This window comes from Martes martes, assembly GCF_963455335.1.
Source record: "Martes martes genome assembly, chromosome: 3".
Taxonomy (NCBI): Eukaryota; Metazoa; Chordata; class Mammalia; order Carnivora; family Mustelidae; genus Martes; species Martes martes.
Window position 1 is genome coordinate 70,340,642 of NC_137890.1, and position 23,192 is coordinate 70,363,833.

The 23,192-nt window shown below is 41.8% G+C and overlaps 1 protein-coding gene across 1 annotated transcript in view; it reads right to left on the minus strand.

The window, feature by feature from the left end:
• The window catches only part of FRY (FRY microtubule binding protein), a 260,339-nt gene that overhangs the window by 24,193 nt on the left and 212,954 nt on the right, over window positions 1-23,192 (minus strand). Inside the window, exons 50-57 of the mRNA XM_080799698.1 lie at window positions 21,239-21,313; window positions 18,363-18,533; window positions 11,944-12,144; window positions 11,226-11,387; window positions 8,117-8,283; window positions 6,562-6,751; window positions 1,602-1,751; window positions 531-629 (exon numbers count right to left, since the gene is read on the minus strand). Of these exons, the coding sequence (XP_080655824.1) occupies window positions 531-629; window positions 1,602-1,751; window positions 6,562-6,751; window positions 8,117-8,283; window positions 11,226-11,387; window positions 11,944-12,144; window positions 18,363-18,533; window positions 21,239-21,313 (1,215 nt within the window). The remainder of the gene's footprint in view (window positions 1-530; window positions 630-1,601; window positions 1,752-6,561; window positions 6,752-8,116; window positions 8,284-11,225; window positions 11,388-11,943; window positions 12,145-18,362; window positions 18,534-21,238; window positions 21,314-23,192) is intronic.

A 23,192-nucleotide genomic window follows, 5' to 3' on the forward strand; every position in this document is an offset into this window, starting at 1 on the left:
TTGTCAGAAATCAGGGGGTCTGCATGCCTGGTGTCTGGATCACTTTTGTCTCTAACATTTACAGTCTAGATCTGCAAAGGAAAAAGGGAGTAAAGAGCAGGAGTCAAGGCCAGGAGAGGGAGCTACTGAGAGTAGTTAAGAGGAGAGAGCTGAGATCCACTTCATCTAGTTTCAAGTGAGGCAAACGCTGGAAGGAAGTAATTAACAATTTTATTAAATCTCTGAGAAAAGTTAATGACATCGACAAGGAGACATATCAAGCAAATACCCATGTTTCCCAGTAGGGAAATTATGGGGCTAAAAATGAAACTTCTCATTTGTTTCATTTGAAAACTTCTCATTTGTAGACATCATTTTTGTTTCATCCATACTGTTGACTGGAGTTGTAGTCCCTAACAGAGGAACAGATGAGGTTTGTCTTCTTCCAAAGATCCTGTCTTAGATTAATTACAACACTTCCCCAAGGCTCCTAGTGGTGGGGTTCATTTGATTTTAATTGAATGTATATGCACAGAAACACAAAAACTTACTGAGAGAGTGGCTTCTTTTCTGTTGTTGTAGGTATCCAAATACTCTTGCAGTTCTAAAACACTGAACTTGAGCTTGTCCAAAAGTCCACAAGACAGGAGCTAAAGACAGGAAAATCATTTGTGTTAAAAGAACTAGAGTGATAACTAGATGAGGCTTGGCTACTGAGATAGAAAAGAGAAGTATATTTAGAACTACTGTAAAGTGGGGACCAGTGGCTCCATTTTTAGTAAGCTATGCAATCTGTAACTTTGTTCCACGATCAGCTGCAGTGGCGACTGAACTGTGTGTGAAGACAGACCCAAACAGACTTTTGAAGTGATTTTATCGTTAATCTGAACTTTAAATCATTTAAGACAGAATGGGTTCTTTTACTGCATTCCCTGCTGCAAGGTAGCTAACCACCAAATTCCTGGAAAGACTAATTCTTCAGAGACTTTTGAAATCAAAGTACATTTGCGTTGGTTCTAAACTCAGTAATTACTCAGCCTATGAGACGGTTGTATGATACGCATGGGGGCGTGAACCCTCAAAGAGATCACCTGTCAGACAGGCTTAGAGTTTTATTTAGGAAGCCATGATTTAGCAGTCAGCCAGAGGATGCTTTAATCAACCCTCAAACTCATCACTCGCAGTCTGAGCTGGATGAATCCCTCCAGGGGGCGATCAGTCTCTATCCGAGACTTGGGAGGGAGCAAATGAGGACATAGTGTTTCTGGATCCCCGTCTGGCTGGACAACCTGGCATTGTGGGGCCAGGCTAGGGCAGCTCTGGGATTTTGTTCACCTACTCATGGCTGTCAAAGCCAGAGTTATTGGAGAAAGGTGCAAGGACACGGAGGGAGCACCGAGGTAGATTTTTCTCCTGATTCTCTGAAATGACTTGGACTTGGCTGGTAACGTACAATCGTTACTATGCAGACTTTGGGCTTCGGGGGTCATGTCACAACATGGCGCTGCTTGCAAACACTGACAGTACCTTTCAGACAAACCACAACACAAGTACGCTTCCTGGAAGTCCCACCCCTTAGTAATCTGGGCCGGCCATTAGCCACCAGAGACTGGGGTACTCACAGTCTCAGCGTCCACAAAGAGTGTCGGGCATTCGGAGCAGGAGGTGAGCATCTGAGAAGAGCTGACAAACTTGGATCCGATTCCCCGGAGATTGTCTCCAAGGTAACTGGCCGCATCACAGGTTAGGAAGCAGAACCTTTTCTGAATATTCTGAAAGGCAAAATAATTACCATTTGTAAAGGGCAAGTTTTAATTTATGTACTGGAAAAACCCATTTTTTAATCTTTATAAAAATATTAAATGAGGTAGAGGTGGGGGAGATAGGGAGTAGGGTGAATGTTGATCTCAAGTAAATAATCGCCCAGTATGGACAAAACTTCTTCTTAAAGTGTCGTTTCCCAGAGTGTGGATGCCTCTATAATCTTTCAAATAAACAGTACTTTTCTTTTTGATGGTCGTTAGTGCTGGTCAGCAACTTGAGTCCTCCTCACTTGTTTGTCAGATTAGTGAGAAATTACTCAGATTACATCAATGTGCGCAAGTTAGAAAAGGTCGTGAGATGTAACACTTTTCTGTTCCCCGAGATCATAGCTTCCTGAGAAAGAGCATCAAAATAGTGCCATTTGAACCTCTGAAAAGTGGAAGCAAATGCTTTGTGGGTCTGGAATAATATCTCCCTCTGAGAGCGTGTCTGTTCTGGGGTCTCTAATTCCGTCCCATAGTGTTGCTTACGTTGACTCATTAATCCTCACAGCTGGGGAGAAGTCAAGGTTAAGACCTGACTTGCCGAAGGTCATGCAATTAGTAAGTCACAAAGGAAGAGTGAGCCTGACTCTAGAGCTCATATTCCTTCCACAAATCGACAAAGCTTCCCTAAGAGCTAGTTTCTCCTGTCCTGCCTGAGGACAAAACCAGAATTAGGAAGAACCTGAGTCATGGTGCTGGTGTCAGTGCCAAAATGGGAACATGTTCTAGCCCTTAAGCTTCCAACACACAGTACCTTTAAGAAAAAGAACACAATATTTAAACAAACAAAAAAATTCCAGTCCTAGGCATTGGCTTTCCTCAAAGAGATGGCATACCTTCTGAGTTGTGGAATTGAATCCAGGAGAAATCCTCTCTGCCCTATTGTGAGGAAAGTGAGAGTTCCCAAACAACAGCAGCTGATTCTCTATGCTTCATATTAGAGCAATGCCAACCGTGTTGCACATTAATGAGTTTTTAATTTCATATATACGAGAAGTTTGGCATAATGCAGAGCATACATATGTCTTTATGCTGTTAAGTTAGTTTTATGTGCAGGTAGAAAAAAATGGAAGAAAAAAAACCCTTGACTGAATGTTAGAGCAGAAAGAACAAGAAATACCATGTCTAGCATCATACACCTAGTTGAGTGGCAGAACCGGGAGTAAGATTCAGGTCCCCAAAGAGTTTGGGGTTCTTTCCATTTGACCTAAGGATAAGGTGAGGTCTGGGAAACAATCTGTTGGGGACCTTCAGAGCCTCTTATAAAGGCAGGTGATACTGAGGGGATATATACTCAGTTTTGCCCTCACTTGACTTCCATATAAACACATCATATAATTTGGAGGCACTGAGTGGTACAATGATGGCTTCCTAACCCAGGAGCAGTGGGAAGGACATATGATGACTGAGATACTTGGGAAGATGGCCACGCTGGACCATTAGAAATCAATCCCTCATTTTAAAAATCAAATTATTTTGGCAATTACCTTCTCTCTACCCCTCCCAAATCCAGCTAAATACAGGGAAATGTGGCCTTCAGATTCACAGGAAAATGTGAGAAAACAGCAGACATGGTGGGAGACGTGGCAATAGTGGCAATAAAGTACATGTCTGAAATGTATTTCATTTCCAGGATATTTTATTAATACCTATTTTGTGACTCATATTTCTCTCAATCACATAGCATTTGATAACAGCTGAAAAAATTCTTTCTAAATGTAATATATTTTTAAAAGAATTTATTTATTTATTTGAGAGAGAGAGAGAGAGCACACACACGTGCACAAGTTGGGGGGTGGGCCAGAAGGAGAGGGAGAAGCGACTCTCCACCGAGCAGGGAGACCGATTTGGTGAAGGAGCTCCATCCCAGGACCCTGAGATCCTGACGTGAGCTAAAGTCAGAGTTAACTTACTGAGCCACCCAGGTGCCCCAAGGCTAAATGTAATATTAAAAACTGAAATAGGAGGTACATAATTGCATGATTATTATCGCAGGTAAGCTCCATAGGGATTAACCTAATACATGAACGGAAAAATAAAGTCCAAACCCCAAAGTGCCCTTACCCAAGGGCCCAGTCCCACCTCGCAGCTCATGGGACAACCTGCTGGTCTGCTGTCATCAAGTCAGATGTCCGTTTACTATTTCTGCTGAAAAACATTCCCATTCATTTGTCCTGTGTTCACTGAGCACCTACTGCGAGTTAGCAACTGTGCCAGCTCTAAGACACCATTGCTTGCCCTCTCTGGGGCAAAGAGACAATGAGTAATTCTCACAGAATGTGACAGGCATGACAGATGTAACCACAATGTGCTTGGGATCCCAGGTGACAGAAAGGGAGAGAGAAGGGAAGGCTTCACTCACTGAAGTGAGCCCCAGGGGTTTGTATGTTATTGGGAATACTGAGGGCCAAGAGGACAGGGCCATTCTAGGTAGAGGGAAAGATATTGCTTAGGATAAGAAAATTGAGCACAGATAGTGCTAGTGACTGTAGTAAGAAAAAAGTACCAAAATAGCCAAACTTAAATTATTAACGATTAACCATTACTTTAAATAGACTTCAGAACAATTTTAAAAATAAATTACTTTATTCCTAAATCTTTAACAAATAAATTTGCCTCAAATGGTAATTCTCTCATGGTTTAACATTCCAATCTGGCTCTGTGTTAGAGTGTTTTTGGAGTTCTTGTCTCTCAACAAACAATTGTTTTCTCTCTCAAGCCCCTCCAGCTTCCAGTTAATCTCAGACAAAACTTTAGTTTGTCCTGTCAACTTTCTAAAATATTTCCCAGAAAGTAAACTGAAAACTTGAGAGAGAGCACAATAACACTCAATGTGAGAAACCATAGCTTTTAGTACCATTGGTATATAATCCTCCAAAAAAATGGGTCATAAGAAGGGCCACCAAGGGGCACCTGGGTGGCTCAGTGGGTTAAAAGCCTCTGCCTTCGGCTCAGGTCATGATCTCAGGGTCCTGGGATCGAGCCCCACATCGGGCTCTCTGCTCGGCGGGGAGCCTGCTTCCCTTCCTCTCTCTCTGTCTGCCTCTTTGCCTACTTGTGATCTCTGTCTGTCAAATAAATAAATAAAATCTTAAAAAAAAAAAAAGAAGGGCCACCAAGCTCAAAAACAGACTTTACCTTTTATAGAAACTAAATTGTGGCTTTCTGAATTGGAAACTTTTTAAAGGCAGACAATCCCACTTTTAATAGAATTCCTGATTTTCCTGTGTATCCCTTCTGCCATGGCTCTTCTTGAAGGTAATCGATGAGGCGGCCCATCCCTCAGGCCAACCAAGTTATGGTCCACCTCTTGTATATACTCAACAGAACTCAACCTATAAAACCATGTAAGGGGGTTCCGCTCTTGTCTGTCCATTCATTTCCTCATCACTCATGTCTACTGGAGGCTGCAACTACATCATCCCTTTCCATATTTCCCCTGTATTATTAGTGGCAATTCTGTTTTGTGAGTTATCAAATGCAAGTTTAGAAAAAATGCTGAAAGAAAGGCACCTTTATTATAGGAAAACAGGAACTTGAAAGAAAGTAAAAAGAAGGGGGCAAAAAAAAAAAGACACCCATAATCTCATCACTGTGAGTAAACTACAGTGAATTGCTAGTATACAATCTTCACTAGTTTCTGAATATTAAAAAAAAAAGGGAATACTGTACACTCTGGTTTTTTAAAACAAGTTTTCTCTTAAACTCTATGGTAACTATGTTTCCATGTCAGCCAATTTTCACTTATAACTTCATCTTTTCTCATTCTGAGTATAATTCCCAGCCCTGCTACTTTCTTAGGCTCCCCTTCAAATACGGCACACAGGGCCAGTTAACTCCAGTGCTGACGGAAGACCTTTGGGGTTTCTTCATAACAAGCTGTTTCTCTTCTTTTGCTGCCTCCTACCTCCGCCATCATTTGATGAAATTTGGAGTAAAAGTTCAGAGCAAGATACATAGAGGAGCTAATAGGAATTTGCACACCAACAGACAGACAGGCATCAAAATAAACCTTCAAGCACCCCTCAGAAGTTGAGTTCCCCCCATCTCTTTGGTTCAGTCATTGTCATAAGTGTGTTTGGGGATAACAAGAGAAATTTGAAGGTGTCCACACAGAGATTGCTACATTGAGCCATGGGCAAGATGCCACGGGAGCCTGGCAGGGGGACTGGGAGCCAGCCTTCCCTCTGCTGGCCACACTCGGTTACTGCATGGGCCTGGAGGAAGGGGCCTGTTTCCAATTTGCGCAGACTCCGTATGGACCGACTAGCAGGCTGTGGTTCACGCAGGAGAAGCAAAGTATGACCGCCCATGTGTTCAGAAGCATCTACAACACGTTTAAGGAATTCATGCGGGGGGAAAGAGAGAAAAGATAATGAAAGGCTAAACACGAATAATGAAGAAAAGGGAGAGGCAGAGGAAGTGTCCAAGAGGAAGGACGGGATGAGGCTAGGCTTGGCAGAAGAGACCACTGGCTGGTTCTGGTGTCACGGATGACATCTGGGATGGACGCCATCTACAAAAAAGCTGGAACGGCAAGAGCGAACAGTCCAACACGGATACTACGTCCTCCGGGGCAAGGCACCGCAACCCTAGTTCGCGAAGGCCGAGCAGATTACGGTTAGAGAGCAGAAAGGCTGGAGTCAGACGCGACCGCGGGGTTCCTGGAGCAGAGAACAGTACGAACCCAGCAGGAGACCACCGCCCCTCCCGCCATCCGAAGCTAGCCCGCCGCCTGCGCCTGCGCGCAGTCCTCCGGCCGCGAGCCCCGTACCTTAAACAAGGAGGAGAACACATGAAATGTGTACACCGCGCAGGAGCCGTCCGAGTCGCACATGAGCTGGTTGATGTGGCTGCGCCAGGCTTCCTCTGCGTCGTCGCAGGCCGCCGGCTGGAAGGCAGCAAGGATGGCGGAGAAGAAGGGCGAGGGCGGGGGAGAGACCCCCCTCTCACCTTCTCCAAAGCTGGGAAAGACGAAAACAACCCAGTCACCCAGTGCCGTCCTCCTGCTTCCCCAGACCCGTCCGCTGTCCTGCCCACACCTCCCTTCCAGGTGGCTGCGGGGATCCCGCTCTGCTTCCCCCATCTTCGACAGTCTCTTCTGAATCTTAGGAAAGAGGACCTTCACCTCCAGAATTGCTGGGTTTCCTCCCCTTCTGACTTCCTTTATAGCGAGTGGGGTCCGGCCCCTGGAGCCTCCAACAGCGAACAGTCTCCTTTCCCAGCGGCCGGTCCCCAGACAGATAAACATTACTTTTGGCTCTTTCGCGCCTTTTCAGTTTTCATTGCGAACCATTAGAACAAAATTTGGAATCTTTTCACTTGTCCTTTGTGGGGATGAGTATTAATGGCTGCACATGCATGAATGCCCAGGAGGGGCGGGTGGAGTAGAAAAGGGTAATGGAAGGATAGAAAGGCAAGGTGAGAGATACCGCGAGAGGAAGGAAGGAAAGAGAATGAGCACAGGTGAAAGGTCAAGGTCTTCTCTAGGTTCTATTACCTTCAGCTTTTCCTTCCAAGGACTGATAATTCTCACCACAACAGAGGGTCTTTGTCTAGCCTTATCAAAAGCTCCTTAGTTCTTTTCCACATTCAGAAGAGAGATTTTAGGATTTTGACTTTCTTCTCCAGAAGTAAATCTTTAGCCTTATCACTTGTGATTCTTTTTCTAGACACTGCAGTGGCTTTTTTTTTTTTTTTTTTTTTTTAAGTAGGCTCCATGCCCAGCATGGAGCCCAATGCGGGCCTTGAACTCACGACCCTGAGATCAAGGCCTGAGCTGAGATCAAGAGTGGGATGCTCAACCGACTGAGCCACCCTGGCACCCCTGCGTTAGTGTTTTTATCTATTCCTCTCTATTTTTGTCTGTTCCTGTTCTCTATGTGTCTCACTTGTCTCAGAAACATCAGCCACTAGGCTGAAAGCCTCCCACTTAAAAAAAGAGTAAGTATTTAACTTACAAAGAGCCTCTTGTTCTTGTCTTTTAACTCAAAGTGGAAAGAATTTCCAAGGTTTGCCAGTCTTGCTTATCTTCAAAGCTTGCGAAGCTTAGACCATGTCCCCAGGCCCTCTTTGGCTTTTGAGTTACTCTATGGCTTTTAGGAGTCCCTACCTGAGTACCCCTCTCAGTTCCGCACCAGGCCCTGCACTGAGACTGGAGGACTCTGACCAGCTCTAAGAGCCTTCAGAGTCAGAAGTCGATTTCGACTCTTCTTTAGGAAGTCCCGGCAGTGCCGTGTGACCTTCCACTTGACATACAGTGAATGTGATACAACGTGCCAGGTGCCAGGTACGCGGTCACCACTCATTTCCACCAGGGGCTTCTTTACCTTGCGAGAGTAAACTGGTCCAGGGCTCTGTCGCCCTTTTCTTCTGCCTCAGTCATGTCCAGGCTGAAGCTGCCACTGCATTCGAAGGTTGCTGGGAGTTCATTGACAGAACTGGAGAGATCGTCCTCCTGCACGGCCGTGTCCTCCTCCTCCTGGACGGCTTCAGCCTGGAAGAAGAAAAAGAGGAAAGAATCCCCCAACCATGTAAGAATATATTTGGGGAAGTCTATTCAAAGGAAAAATAAAAGAGACAAATCCCGAGAGTGATAGAAATCAGAGGCATTGATTTTCCGACTACAATACAATCACTTTGTATAACTGGACTGGGGAATTCTCCAAAGTACTGTTCATTCTTCACCTTCTTTTCAGTCTTGCCTATAATAGTTTCCAAAGAGGCTCTCAGTAGATTGCCCTATTTGACTCATGATCATGGGAGTATAAATGCTAAACTTGGAAAAGACTGCAGAGACCCCTTGGTCTAGCCCTTACATTTTATTTAAAAATTTTTTAAAAAAGATTTTATTTATTTATTTGGCAGAGAGATAGAGAGCACAAGTAAGCAGAGTGGCAGGAGAGAGAGAGAGAGAAGTAGGCTCTCTGCCGAGCAGGGAGCCCGATGTGGGCTCCGTCCCAGGACCCTGGAATCATGATGACCTGAGCCGAAGGTAGCCGCTTAACCAACTGAGCCACCCAGGTGCCCCCAGCCCTCACATTTTATAGGAAACTCATGTGTGGGGAAGGGACTTGCCTGACATCAAGTAGATAAATCGGGGCCCTTGGATTCAGAGCTCTTTCCACTATCCAAACCTTGCTTTCTAAAGTGAGCTTACCCAGAGGGAATGCTCTGATACAGAATTCCTTTACCTATGGAAACTGGAATTTAGAATCACCAGTGACTGCTATAGTGAATGCTCAAGATCTACCTGCAGGACGCATGAGTGGTCCACGGCTGGTCACTGAGCCCACCATGTTGCTAGGCCTTTCCATACTGTCCATCCTCTAAGGCCCATTTACATACATGCTTTACTCTTGGAATCCGCCTGAAGATAATGGATAGGAGAGGCTGCTCTCACACTGCTGTAGAATGAGCAGCAAAATGCAAGGGCTCTGGGTCAGGCAGAGCTGGGATCAGTGAGGGGCAGGAGGGAGATGCAGCAAGTGTGATGGAAAAAGAGGCTGGGTTTGAATGCGGGCCAGGGGGACTCAGCTGGAGAACTGACTGTTCTTTAGGAGAGGAAGGAAGGCAACTGGGTTACAGACCAGAAGAGGAGAGGAAGGCATCACACGCACATGTTTCAGTGAGTCATTTTCTTAATACAAAACCGAAGCCAGGCAAAAAGGAAATATATATGAATTTCAGCATTATCACGGGTTGCTGGCTGGCTACCCAGTTGGTATTCTGAATTTAGGATTAATAGAGAAATTAAGAGGGGTGTTTAAAGATATGTTAGGGAAACAAGATATCTCATGTCTTTGAAGGAATTGCTCATAAATCCTGAGTTCCAGAGGCTTATTCATATCTGCTCTTTCCGGCTTTTTAAAACTACAGCGGTGCCAACGAGACTGGCCGCCGGTGACTGGTCTGGGTTATTAGTGTACATAAACTGAATCTATTGGGGGAGGGCTGAGTTCTTACAAAAATGTCTTTTATTTTTCTTTTCTCACATCACAGCTATATTGCACATTGTGGAAGCCCAGCTCGGGTGGAAAACAGAGAGAGCCTTTCAGAAATTAGACTTAAATTTTCCTTGATTGAATTAGAGGATTCTTGCATGAGTTCATAAATACATTACCACTCAGGTAGTGCTTTCTAGGAGAAATCTATGTAACTTAGTAATCAAAATTGAGAAAATGACCATTCTAAGACTGAAAATAGCAAATGCTAATAAGTGCACACTTATTTTGTGATGTGCTTCCCATGAAATGTAATTTCTTAATCTTAGGACTAATCTTAGGCATTTTAATCTCAGACAAGTTTCCTTTCTGGATCTTTTTTTGGCAAGAAAAGGGACTTTGCTGACTCTGAGAATCCAGACTGTAGTCCTTCTGCACTGAGGCGCTCTCAGAAATGATTTTTTAAGCTTCAACGTTTTTAAGTCATTATGATTTGATTGGTTGTTCTTGGTTTAAAGTATTTTGATTTCCCTGGACGTCAGATCTGTTTTAAGTGCACTATAAAAGAATACACAACAGCCAGTATTATATATATTTTTCTAGTAGAAGTATCAGAAAGAATATACTTTTGTACATTTTAAAAATCGTTTTATAACTTTCTCTTTCAAACTTATACTACCATAGCAAAGTCAGGATAAAGGACACCTACTACCAACAGTAGGTTATTTTTTATTTGTAATTTAAGAAAATACAATTCTATACTAAAGGGCATATATGTGGGCACTTATGTGAACACAGTGTGGATCGTTTTATGATTAGGATATCTTAGGGAAATTTTGATAAAATTAACTTTAAATGTAATTTAATCAATCATTTTAATTGTTAGATTTTTAAAGACCTGACCTTTTAAATAAGAAAATTGTATCTGTTACTTACTTTTCTCCTCAGTCTGGCTAGGACAGTTTTGTTTAAATCTGGCATAATATTGTGATTAACACTGAAAATGCCAATAGTATGCCAAAATGCCAGAGTGGAATCAATGTACAAATTGTGTAACTGGTTCCTACATAGGAAAAAATTTCCCCAAGTACATGCAGACACCCACACCTCACTTAGCATATTGTTTTGTAAAAGTCATGACGAAGAACAGCAGTTTCCAAGTCAAATTTCAGTTGAAATTATCCATACGCTCAGACATACACTGATTAGTTTTATCATTAATCAGTAGCATTCCTGCTATATGGAAAATGCAAAATGTCTCACTTGAATGAGACCTCAAAGTGAATCTCTTTCAGCCAACAAGAAGATGGCTGCTCATTTGGCAAGGTAAAACAACTTCCAAACATCGGCTCCCATGCACAAATTCAATTATTTCAAAAAAGTCGGAAAGAAAAAAGATACAGTCCCTCCACTTAGAGCCCCCAAAGACTTCTCAGAAAATTGGAAGTGCTTTTTCTTTAAGACACTACAATCATGACTGCCCAAATCTCTTCACCTTGGAGCCCTCAGAAATCTGCAGATTATTCATATCGGACAAAGACGCCTCGAAGCTTGCCATTCTGGTGTTAAAGGAATGAGGGTCCGCAGGGGTCATATCACAGGCTGTGGTGAGCGATTCCATGGGATTCGTCTCCTCAGAAGGGGAGCGAGTCATGATCTGCAGAGAGAGCAAAGCAAATAAAATGCGGTGTGGAGTTTCTTTAAAAGCTCAAATGATCCTTTATGTAAGAGTACAGACCATTGTGCGAGCTCATTCTGGGGTGACAAATATTATTTAACGTGCCTATCTCACTACTGTTGGAACTTAAACCCAGCAGCTGGTATAGGGCATTGGGGCACAGAACTCTCAAAACACAAGCACTCATATTTGCAGTTAACCCCAAACAAATGTCCATTATATTTCCTAAAAACGTCAGATGTCTCACGCATTTTTAAAAAGAGTCCAGCCTCGTAAACATATTTGAGAAAAAGCGAAGGCCTTAACAGATCTGATGGTGTTCAAGGCTTCTAACAAACACCCCAGTATTTGTGTCTGTTTGCAACCTGTAGACAAGAGGCTGGTTATTACCATCAGTCAGACACCCCCTGACATTTTGGGTGTTAAGTTTAGCAGCTGTGCCAAGTTTCTTTAGCGGCACCTGGAAACCACGCTCCTGCCTCAATTACAAAAATAAGTCTCCCGTTTCCCAGGGTGGGAAGGTAGGCCTACTCACTAGGTCGGAGTGCTCCAGGATCTGGCTGGTTGTGAGGTCCTCCTCTTCCGAGGATTCATCGGAGTCCTCGTGGTTCATTTTATTTAGGCTGGGAGACCTTCCCGAAAGTTGGCGCTCCTCCAGGAGCTGCATATCACACTTGTCCAAACTGTCCAGAGAACGCCTGCGCACTCCCCAGTTGAAATTGTCCATACTCTCACCCTGAAATCACAGCATCGGCTGGTTTTTATGCCAGAATCTTCCTGCACTCACACCTTCACACATTCAATTAGTCATAGCTTAGAAAGAAACGCTTTCGTTATGAACTCCCAAGCTCTCGTCTACTTTGGTACCAAATATTTTGTTTACGTGATGTGAAGGGTAGTAAAGCATACTATTTTCACCTCAATGCATATAGAATTACCAGAAGAAGTGATTACACACTTCTCTTGGGCCCGGTGGGTAATATCATGTTTTGTTTTGTTTTTTTTTAAAGGTGACTTTGGTCAACTTTATAAGGATCTAAGTGTCCGAAAATCAGTAAGGAAGAGACCATTTCTATTAAAACAATCGCCAAAGAGGCGTGGCCCCTCCCTGGCCCATTTAGTACTGTTTTCGGAAGGAGAAAAAGTAGGAGCTATGCTGTATAGCACATTCCACATCCTCTGGATATTAAGTAGAAGAGTATTAGGTGAACATTCCAGCCTGTTCCTGCTACAGCAGTTTTCGCAGATCAAATGCAGAGTTAAAAGAATATTTGAGAGCAGCTGAGTGAAGTCTGACGAGTCATGCACTATGCAAAGGCCAGAGCAGCGTGGCTTAACTTTTGCTTTAGGTTCACCTTTCAATAATTGTCCCAACATAGAAAACTGTTGCTTTCCTGGACCTGAGATGATTGACCTGGTACCGAGCGCTAATGCTGACTTGTACGTTTTCATTTCCAAGACCTGCACTAAGTGGCAGTGCAGGCATTAGAGCTTCTCATATCCTGGACTTTCTTTACAGACCATTTGATATTAAATAAGCATATTTGTCCAACACAAAAATCTTCCCTAGAAAGTAATTTGGGTTTTATTTTCTTCTCTCTGTTAAAACAGGAATAAAGGAAGAGAAGTCTTCCCCGGTCCCTTGATAAGCAAGTTCTAACCTATGTAAATATATTAACTGAATGAAATCTAGCCCAGAATCTTTTCATTTAGAAGTCATTTGAAACACTGCCTGATGGTTTGCTGAAATAAAGTAACTTTTTCTGGTGGGAGCGCAGTGAGTAGCATAATCACATAATATGAGAGGTGTAAAATCACTGTTAAAAGTATAAGCTTTAAATTTATTAATCTTCCTTTGGGTTAAGGATCTATTTCTTCTTTCTTTCTTTCTTCTTTCTATTTCTTCTATCCTAATGGAGCAAAGCTTGCCATCCTCATAGATCTCTCATATAACAGATGCTTTAACTTTTCTGAAGTCTTTTTTTGGCTATTTGTGGTAGAAGGCAATAGGTAAGAATCCCAAACCCATTCTGGATCTGATACAAAAATTATCATGATTTATCCGCATATATGATGTTTAGGATTGTTCTTAGGACTGTTTGATTATAAAGAGTAGCTGTTTCTGCTGTTTCATCTGTATCTCTACCTTTATCTGTATCTGCTATGATAAACTGTCACCAAATAATTTTTTTCCTAATAGAAAAGATTAACTGTTGTGTTGGGATTTTAAAATAGCTATATCAGTGAAAAACTGAAAGAAAAATGTGGAAGAGGCAAGAGTTCTGGAAAGAAAAATAAAATGCTAGGTGTGAAGAAATTAAAAAGATGAAAATAATAAGAATATAGAGAAAAAGGAGAGAAAGGTACAAATTACTGGGAGAAGTACACAAATATGAATATGAAACCTAATTCCTCAAGCTGTTTCTCTTGTACCACATCAGTGAATGGCTTGGATGAACTATCTTAGGCAACAATTCTGGACATCTTGCACACTGAACCCGAGAAGAACCACGAGCTTACAGAGAAATACAGATGTCTCGGGTGAGGGAATGCTACCCTGGGCATGGATCACTGTTCCTACTGTAACGACTACACCTCTGGTGAAGACCTGAATGCACCAGGCATGAGAACTAGGGGTAAGGGAAGGGTGTTCTTGCAGGAGGGATATCTGGGTGTCTTTCTAGAAGATGCAGTAATTCCATTAGAGATGAACGTGTTGAAACTGTTTCCCTGGTAGTGGTTGAAGAACTGAGATGCAATAGTGCATCTATAGTATGGGTATCTATAGTCTAGCTCGAGGTCAAGTGTGTGATTATTAAAATGTCAACAGTGCTACAGTCTAGCTCAAGGTCAAGTATGTGCTTATTGAAAGTCAATAGTGCTCACCAACTTCCAATTATAAAATAAATTCTCATCATAAGAAAAAAAAATTGTAACTTTGTGTGGTGAGGATGATAACTAGATTTATTGTGGCCATCATTTCCCAATATACATGACTATAAAATCATTATATTGTGCAGCTCAATGTAATATAATATTATATATGTTAATGATGCCACAATAATAAAAAAAGATGGAACTTTAAAAAAAAAGTCAATAGTGCTATAGTTTAGCTCAAGTTCATGTGTGTGGTTATTAAAAGTCAACCTATGTGGTCAAAAGTCAAAACAGTGTTCTACTGATTATGTCAGATTTTCTATGTGTGAGAAATTCAGGACAGGGCTAATTATTCAAGATAATCTGCATCTGCCAGTTATCAAACTTAAATAACTACTCAGGGTTTATACTGAGATGAGAAAGTATTCATGATGAACATTCTAGAAGTGTCAGAAAAAATATTCTTTGAAATAATTTTTTTTATTCTAGAACTCTGTCAAAGTAAGGTTTATTGTTGAAAGAACGTAGGTGCAGCGTGGTCAAAATATATTTCCTCAAGTATACACCTTCTCAGAGTCAGTCTGGCATGACACAAGTACAGTAGGGTGCTCATAGGTCAGTTTGCCCCCAACGGTCCTGGCTTATGACTGTTGTCTACATGCAGTTATTATTAGCACCTCCTGTTACTTGAGAAATGGTTCTCATTTGGATGAAACTTTATATAGTCGCCATACAGATAGAGTGCCTGGAAAGGCATCTAAATGCACTGGAGAGTGCATTTCCAGGCATCTCATGCCTGGAAAGGATCTGACTGAAAGTGCTGGTGGTACACTGTTAGCTGCAGCTTGCTGACTTCACTTTTTGTAAGAGAACTGAACCCCAGAACCAATCCAGTTGGACAGCTGCTTTCTCAGAAATCATAACATTTCCATAGATTTTCATATTTAAAACCTCACTTTCGCTCAAGAGATATACTTATGCAGCTTCTAGACTAGGTATCTCAAGGTTTTAAAACTATAGTGTTTATAGCTTAGAAAATATTTGTGTTTATAGTTTAGAAATATATTTCCATACTGGAGCAACAAAGAAAAATCTTCGTATCACACACACCTCAATGTAAATATGCACGCAAACAAGCATACATATGCTAGAAGGGAGGAAAAAAGCAATTATGTTGTTATAAGTCTGCAATGATGCAAAACATCTACTTAGCATATCTGAATTAAAGATAGCAATCATCTTACCTGAAGTTCCTTGGTAGCAGAATGAATGGACAGAAAAACAAATGAGAGGTCTATTTAAAATGATTAAAGATACTCAAGTGCATTCATCTTAGTTTTAACACAATAGCAATAAACAGGGCCAACAATATAGGCTTCAGTAGATGTGACTTCCAAAAAAAAAAAAAAAAGGTAAAGATAGACAACCCTCCAAAGAGAGAAATCAGTATCAAACACCAGGAAGTTCCAACCATTTTAGGGGTGGATGTTGTAGCTGGGGTAATAAATCATAAATACAATTTCTGGAATAGCTTGCCACTTTGGTGACTAGCAACTTCTGCTCCTCAACACTTTTTTTTGGAGGGGGCCGCGGATGCTTAAATTTTTATTTGTGAGAAAATTGTTAAATGTTGTGAGAAAACGAATGAGGGCCACCAAGTGTGGGGAAGAAAGGTGGCATCCCCTGATCTACCTCCCGAGACGGAAGTGTTTTCGGTTAGGATATGTTCACTGCTGGTGTGCAATTAATAGCAAGGACACATTACCTTTTAAAGATTCAGAAAAATCCCAAGGTGAACTTACAGATAGGAGTCAATACATCCTGAGACTATTTAATGAAAAGGAAGAGACATAAAACAAAACAAAACAAAACAAAAAACTTGTCTTTCTTTTTTGATAATAGACGCCAGATAAGCTTGGCTCCTCAGATGAGACTATGCTGAAATTATTCACCAATGACAGAACAAAGGAATGCTTGCTACGTGCCTGACACTCCGTAGAGGTTATCTTACTCCCTGCCTCAACTTGACAAGCAGGTATTAGCATACCCATCTAATAGATGAGGAAGTCAAGAGAGATGGCATCCACGTTTCAGGGCATAAAGCTACATTAGTGGGAGAGCTGAAATTCCAAGTTGGACCTGCCTGACCAAAGCTCGAGCATTTTTACTCTAGCACTCTGTAAACTTGCTAGAATCCCTTATTATAATCTTATTGAGAAGGAGCAAAACATTATCAGATAGTTTATTCTACTTGGATGGAATATATACCCTCACACTCTTAGGTTTCTTATAAAATCTTAATCATATCAGATAAAATGATCACTATGATTTTGGAAGTTCTCGTCTGCTAGGATAATAGAACACTAGAAGGAAGAGCAAGTATTCATTATTTATTGTTCCTGAAAAACATTAGAATAATATTGATTTTTAAGTTGAGAGGCACCTCAAATTTGCCTTCCTTTGTTTTGACAGAAATGAAAGTTTTTCGTTTTTCTGAAATTGTGTTTGATTCCTCTATATCACTCCTGCAAGGTCATGTCCAAGAACACTTTTTTTTTTTCCTTTTGGCTGAGACTGGAAAGTGGTACCTCCCTGTCTTCATTAAGCTTTCCCTCCTTTCTTTAACTTCCAGAGTAAAGAGGGTACCTAAGCTTGAATTCTAGCCAAAGAACAAAGATTAGGTCAGTGGCCCAGATCAGGGAGCTAATCTTCTGATAGTCCACGTAGCTCTGCCCCAGGGACATTTTGAAAGCATTCTAAATGGTTGTATTTTGGTTTAAACTTTTAAAAACAATCCTCACCCCACTTAGTTATTGATTTAGTTATTAACAGTCAGAAAACTGCAATACTTTTTACTAATTCAAGGTGAAAAGCTGACACTTGTTTTAAAGATGTCTTAAGGACTGGGTCTGCTAAACTTGTTTTCTAGAGAAAGAACAGGTAAAGAAAACATTCTTCATTCTGACGACATAATTCTCCCCGGACATCCAGGGTAAGCCATGGATGGGAAGAACAAAAGCGATAGCTCCTTGGCCTGACTGCAGTGTAAGAGAACTGGTCCACAATCATGTCCTTTTAGGGAAGGTGAGCAGCTAATGGAAGCACCATTTCCTACAAGTTCATAGTTAAGTCAGGAGATGCCCATCAGAGGATCTGATAAACTGAATATGGGCCTCTACTTTAACTGAAAGACTGGCAGAAAGCCCTTTCTCTTTCTGGGAAAATCAGTGCATTTAGCTAAACGTGAACTCCAGTGTGTTAAGGAACCCGGTGAGCCGGCTCGGGACTAGGCGTATTACATATGCTAGTCTGCCATCAGTCAATTTTGTTTTCCTCCATGAGGCTGAGACTAGCCCCAGCTGGAAATGAGAGGGTCAGAATGATGCCCCTCCTTCCAATCCTAGTTTTCAAAATCATGATTCATAACTGAAAGCATCCTATTACCATAATTATCATTCAAATCCCCGAATCTGCATTTGCTGGTTGAGACATGAATTGAGCTGCTCCAGGTGTCGGGAACGCTAGCTACCGACCTAGAGCAGAGCTCTCACGCGCCTTCTATCTTGTTTCAAGTTGTAATGATTTCATCAAACAGCACAAAGATGCTGGAGCCCTCAGGCTCCCATCTCCTGTTGGAGCAGGCAAGCTTTGAAGCAATCGAATTAGAGTAATTTCACTTTAAAAATAATTAGATGCTTAGCATATTTTACCCAGGTACCAGCGAACGGGCTCAGAACTTGAATGTTTTTGTGATTTCTTTTCTTTCTTTCTTTCTTTCTTTTTTAAGTTCACCTTTGGACTGTGCACACACAGTCTTTGTGGGATCATTAAACGTCAGTTCTTTGCCATTTAGAAATAACTTGGCAGCTTACGCCGTGGACTCAGACAGGAAGGGTGTGGTAACTTTTGCCAAAGTTAAGCTGCTGTCCTTTGAATAAGCTGATTCAAAATAAAGTTTACAGCTTTCCAATTAAGGACTCGCTCATAAAACCTCGTTATTTAGCGGGTAAAAAGAAACTGTTTCCGTTAGTCAAGGAAAAGCGGAGTGGGTTATTCCTTACAGAGAATATACCGTACCTCTCCATCCTCCAGCTCCACATCCAGGAAATCAAAGTCCCTAAACACCCTAAACTGCTGCTCGCTGTTCGTGTCATCCATGTTCTCCTGCTCGCGGGCGCCGTCCTCCGAAGACACCAGGCTCGTCTGGTGCTCCAGCAGGTCCAGATCCCCGCACGACGAAAAAATCACCTGCGAATCACAAGCGTCCTCTCCTGAGAGACCGTTCTCCCTTCGGGTGTTTGTGCTACAAAACCCGTAATTGGCTCTTCAGGGCCCTCTATTCCCAGTACACACCTAATTCCTTCAGTGGGTATTTTTAGAATGTTCTTTCATTATTTATGTTGGACAGGTGCCTTCAGATTAAACTCATTGCGAAGACGCAAGTTCACGCAAGAGGAAAATACTCAAGTCACACTGGTGCTTTGTAATGGATGAAGACTGGATCCCACCTGTGTGTGTGTGTGTGTGTGTGTGTGTGTGTGTGTGTGACCACTGAGTGTGTGTTCACAAACTAGGGCAGCCAAAAAATTTTCCATTGTTTCTGAACTGAGGTTAGGAATTGTACACAAGCACATACACTTCACAAACATACGAGCACATGATATTTTAAGGATTACTGATACCAAGATATGTTCTTGTAGAATGACCTGTAAGAGCAAAAGATTTAACCCTTTCAGAGATAAACCGGGAACTGATAAAGAATAAGAAACAGAAGCCAAAAAGTACTTTCCTTGCGCATCTGAATTACAGACGGGTATCTGAGCAGCCATGCTCGTAATTTACACCTAAATTCCTTTCCTGTTGATATAAACAGAACAAAACTGTTTTTTTTTTCCCTATTAAGAGCTTTTGTATGTTAATATTTTAAAACTATCTTCTGTGTTTAGGTTCTTTCCACCAGGACATTTTACTAGAACCTTATAGAAATAAGAAACTGCAAATGAACCTCATTGTTTTGCTATCCAGCCTCTCCTGAAAATAGATTGATATTAAATAAAGTGATCAATATGATTTTTAAAAGATTTTATTTATTTCTAGAGTGTGAGAAGGGGGAGGGGCAGTGGGAGAAGGAGATACAGAATCCTCAAGCAGACTCTAGTGAGCCGGGAGCCTGAGGCAGGGCTTGATCTCATGACCCGGAGATCACGGTCTGAGCCAAAATCCAGAGTAAGACTCTCAACTAACTGACTGAGCCACTCAGGTACCCCTCAATATGATTTTTTTTTTTAAACATTATAATGTCTAGTCTTCCTTGAAAAGCAGATAAATCATCTATAAGAATTTAGTATAACAAGGTCTCTCAAAAGAAAAAAGAATAGATTTTAAATGTACTTTCTTCCCCCCACAGTGTTTGAGAACAGTCCCGTGGTTGGCACTATGTTCTCATAAAATGGCCCATGACACACACTTTGCACAGGGATGGCGACTGGGTCTCTGGGATCAATAGCACTGAGGGCCAGGCACCTAGTTCATGAGAGATGGGGCCAGAAATTGGATTCCCTCCATCGAAGGCTCTTTTCCCAGTTAGTGCCATGTCTCCCGTCTGTACCCTGCTCCAGGCAAACATCTGTAGCTAGAAGAGCCCCAGCACAGAAGCAGGCAGTTTAGAACTGAGGAGGACGTGCCAGCCCCAAGGGCAGTAGGCAATGGCCCTCGCTGGAGGGCTGCCCTGCAGAGGCAAAGTGCTCTTTTCCACTCCTTCTACCTGCCCCCGCCACGATTGCCTCGACCCCTCTGCCCTCGGTAATGTCACTGGAGCCAAGCAACAAGCCCACTGATCAATAACACGAGAAAGGTGACTTCAGCAGAAGCCGAGCTTAGCTGCTGGCTGGCTGCGGCACATTTCCCTGGATAAGAAGACACCAATCTGCGCCTGCGCGAGAATGTATGCATCTCTAACATTTCACCTGCTCAGGAACTACACTAGCAGACACATTCTGAGACTGAAAAGACAGCTTCCCTGAGCAACCATTTGCTCATTCTTACTTTATTTGGGAAAATATTTAGTTTGCCATTTATTTTTTTGTTGATAACAAAGATGCTGAGATATGGATGAAATAAAAATGCCAGTGAGGGGCACCTGGGTGGCTCAGTGGGTTAAGCCTCTGCCTTCAGCTCAGTTCGTGATTCCAGTGTCCTGGAATCGAGCCCCACATTAGGCTCTCTGCTGAGCGGGGAGCCTGTTCCCCCCTCTCTCTGCCTGCCTCTCTGCCTACTTGTGATCTCTGTCTGTCGAATAAATAAACAAAATCTTAAAAAAAAGAAATGTCCAGTGAAACCAGACCCTGAGATTTTTATTGCTTTGACTACAGTAGACTCACAACTTGAATTTTCTAAATCATATAAAAGCTTCAGAGACTAAATTCAAACACTGCGATTATTCATTTATTCCAAAGCCCAATGGCATGCTGCTGTTGTTCTGTTTTAACTGTAACATCAGTGGACATTTATAAGAGAAAAAAAATCCCATAATGATATATCATTATTTCCATCCCTATGGTGCACGAGTAAAACAATGACATCACAGGAAGCGGTATGCACACACAGAGCAAAACTGCACCCCGGAGGAATGTATATTAAATATGATGGTGCAGGAGAGAGTCGTAAATAAGGACGTCTGAGCATCTTTATAAAAAAAAAAATCCAAGAAATCTTAAACAATGAAAACAACTGAGTATTTACTTGCAGACAAACTAGAGCAAATAGCCCACAAAATCGTTCATTGTTTCTGAGCTAAGTGAGATTAAAAATCGCAGTGTGGAGAGAATCTAGGGGTTTGATCTAGATGGTGGGTATCACACCTGTAATTCTTAGCAGATTTCTCTAAAGCTAGAAAAGATTGAAGGTAAGAAAGACATGGTACCGACATACATGGGATACATGACAGAACTTACTGATGGATTTTTGCTTAATCCTACTTCTTGGCCACACAGAGAAAGGACGTGCACCAACTTCTCTTTTGTCCTTTTCTGGAAAAGAGACACACAAACACGTTTTTAATCATGGGGTCCTGGGATCAAATATTCTCCAATACCGGAAGCCATTAGCCACATTGGACTATGGGCCCCGAAACGTCACCAGTGAGAATCGAGACATAAAATACACAAAGGCTGGGAATGAAAAAGGAATGCAAAGTATCTCATTAATAATTGCAAAATATTGGCTGCATATTGAAATAATAATATTTGATATATGCTAGATTAAATAAAATATGTTATTAAAAATGATTTTATCTGTTTCTTTTTATTTAAAAAAAAACGCAACTGTTAGAAAGTTTAAAATGAGGCGCACATTATGTTTCTACTGGACAGTGCTGATCTAAGTTTTCCCAAGGGAGGGGGGTGAAAATCAGCCCCTGGTTCTTCAGCAGATACTGCTGACTCCCCTTGATAATCTTGTCTGTTACAACTTTCAGCATTAGCAAGGCTTTCCTTATACCTAAATTAAATCTATTATGTTCCAGCACAAATCTATTTTCCTCAAATGGGAGAATAACTTTACCTTCTGCAGAATTAAAAAATTCAATTATCTGCAAGCCATATTAAATCCTTTTCAATTTATTCTTTCTAAAGTTAAACAGATTCAATTCCTTTTGCTTTTCTTCATGAGCCTTATTTTTAGGTACTTACACATGGAGATTCTTCTATAAACTGTCACATTTTCCAATGACATAGATAAACTAGATCTCAGGATGATCGGTGAGTTGAGAATGAAAAGGAAGAGTAGCCAGGGCCTAAAATATGTTAATGTACTTCAGAAATGCTCTTAAAGCAATCTTGCTAACTCTGGAAAATGATTTCCCTTTTAATCTGATTTAAGTTAATATGGAGACTGCTAGGAGGCCAGTATCATTCATAGCTTTTCTTTCTTAATGGAATTTGGCTTCACTGTATTCTTCTTTCCAAAATTATAGAAGGGACACTCAATACCATGTCTTTTCAAGGTCAAAGACAGGAAGACCTTGATGTAAGTGGATGGCGAGAGATTTGCTAAAATATTTCCCTAAGTTTGTGGGCATTTTACAATTCTAGGAAGTAATCAACACAGAGGAACCTGGAAGTGGGATGTATATTTTTCTTCTCTTTTCCAAATCCCCAAGAAAGTATAGTAGCTTCTCTTGCTCAACAGCTCAATGAAACGTCATTGAGAAACAGCAGTGCACCAGCAGGTAACATGCCATACATTCCCCTCTCGTAACCTTGGTGAACCCTGTAGTGCCCTGCTCAGCACCCACCATTTGACCTTCTTCCAATAATACCATCCCTCTTTTTATCTTGGGAACAGCTCCTCTTGCATTAAGTGGGGCTTTGCCTCCCTCACACATGTTGCAAGAGTCCCTTCTCTAGAATGGGTATGGATGTTGGGGAAGGAAAGCCTCTGTCCTAAAATCATCAGAGCCAAAGACTGTGCAAATCTGGAGCTGCTGGAGGCTGTTGGTGTTTCATAAGACAAGAGTCTGCTTGAGAATGAAGTCTCTGGAGAGGGAAGGAAGGCTACCACTGGGAAGGGAAGGGGAGGACAGTGAGAAGGGGAGAGAGAGAGGTTAAGGATCCAGTTCCTCGTTTTGTGTACTAGAATTCAGCTGTGCGTGAAGCCAAGCTATGGGAGTTAATAAATTCCTTTTCCACTTAAGGTAATTTTCCACCGGGCTTCTGTCATGTTAGTTATTGAAGAGCACTGAATAATGCAGAGGTTTCATTCGACAGCAATACAGCCTTAGGCTGTGATAACAGAACTACAGAGGGATCCAGCAGCCCACTGTGCTCCGTGTGGCTCAGACTGTCTATGGAGACTATGACTGGAGTGTGTGCTTAGAGGACAGCGGTCAGAAGGGCCACTGGAAAACAA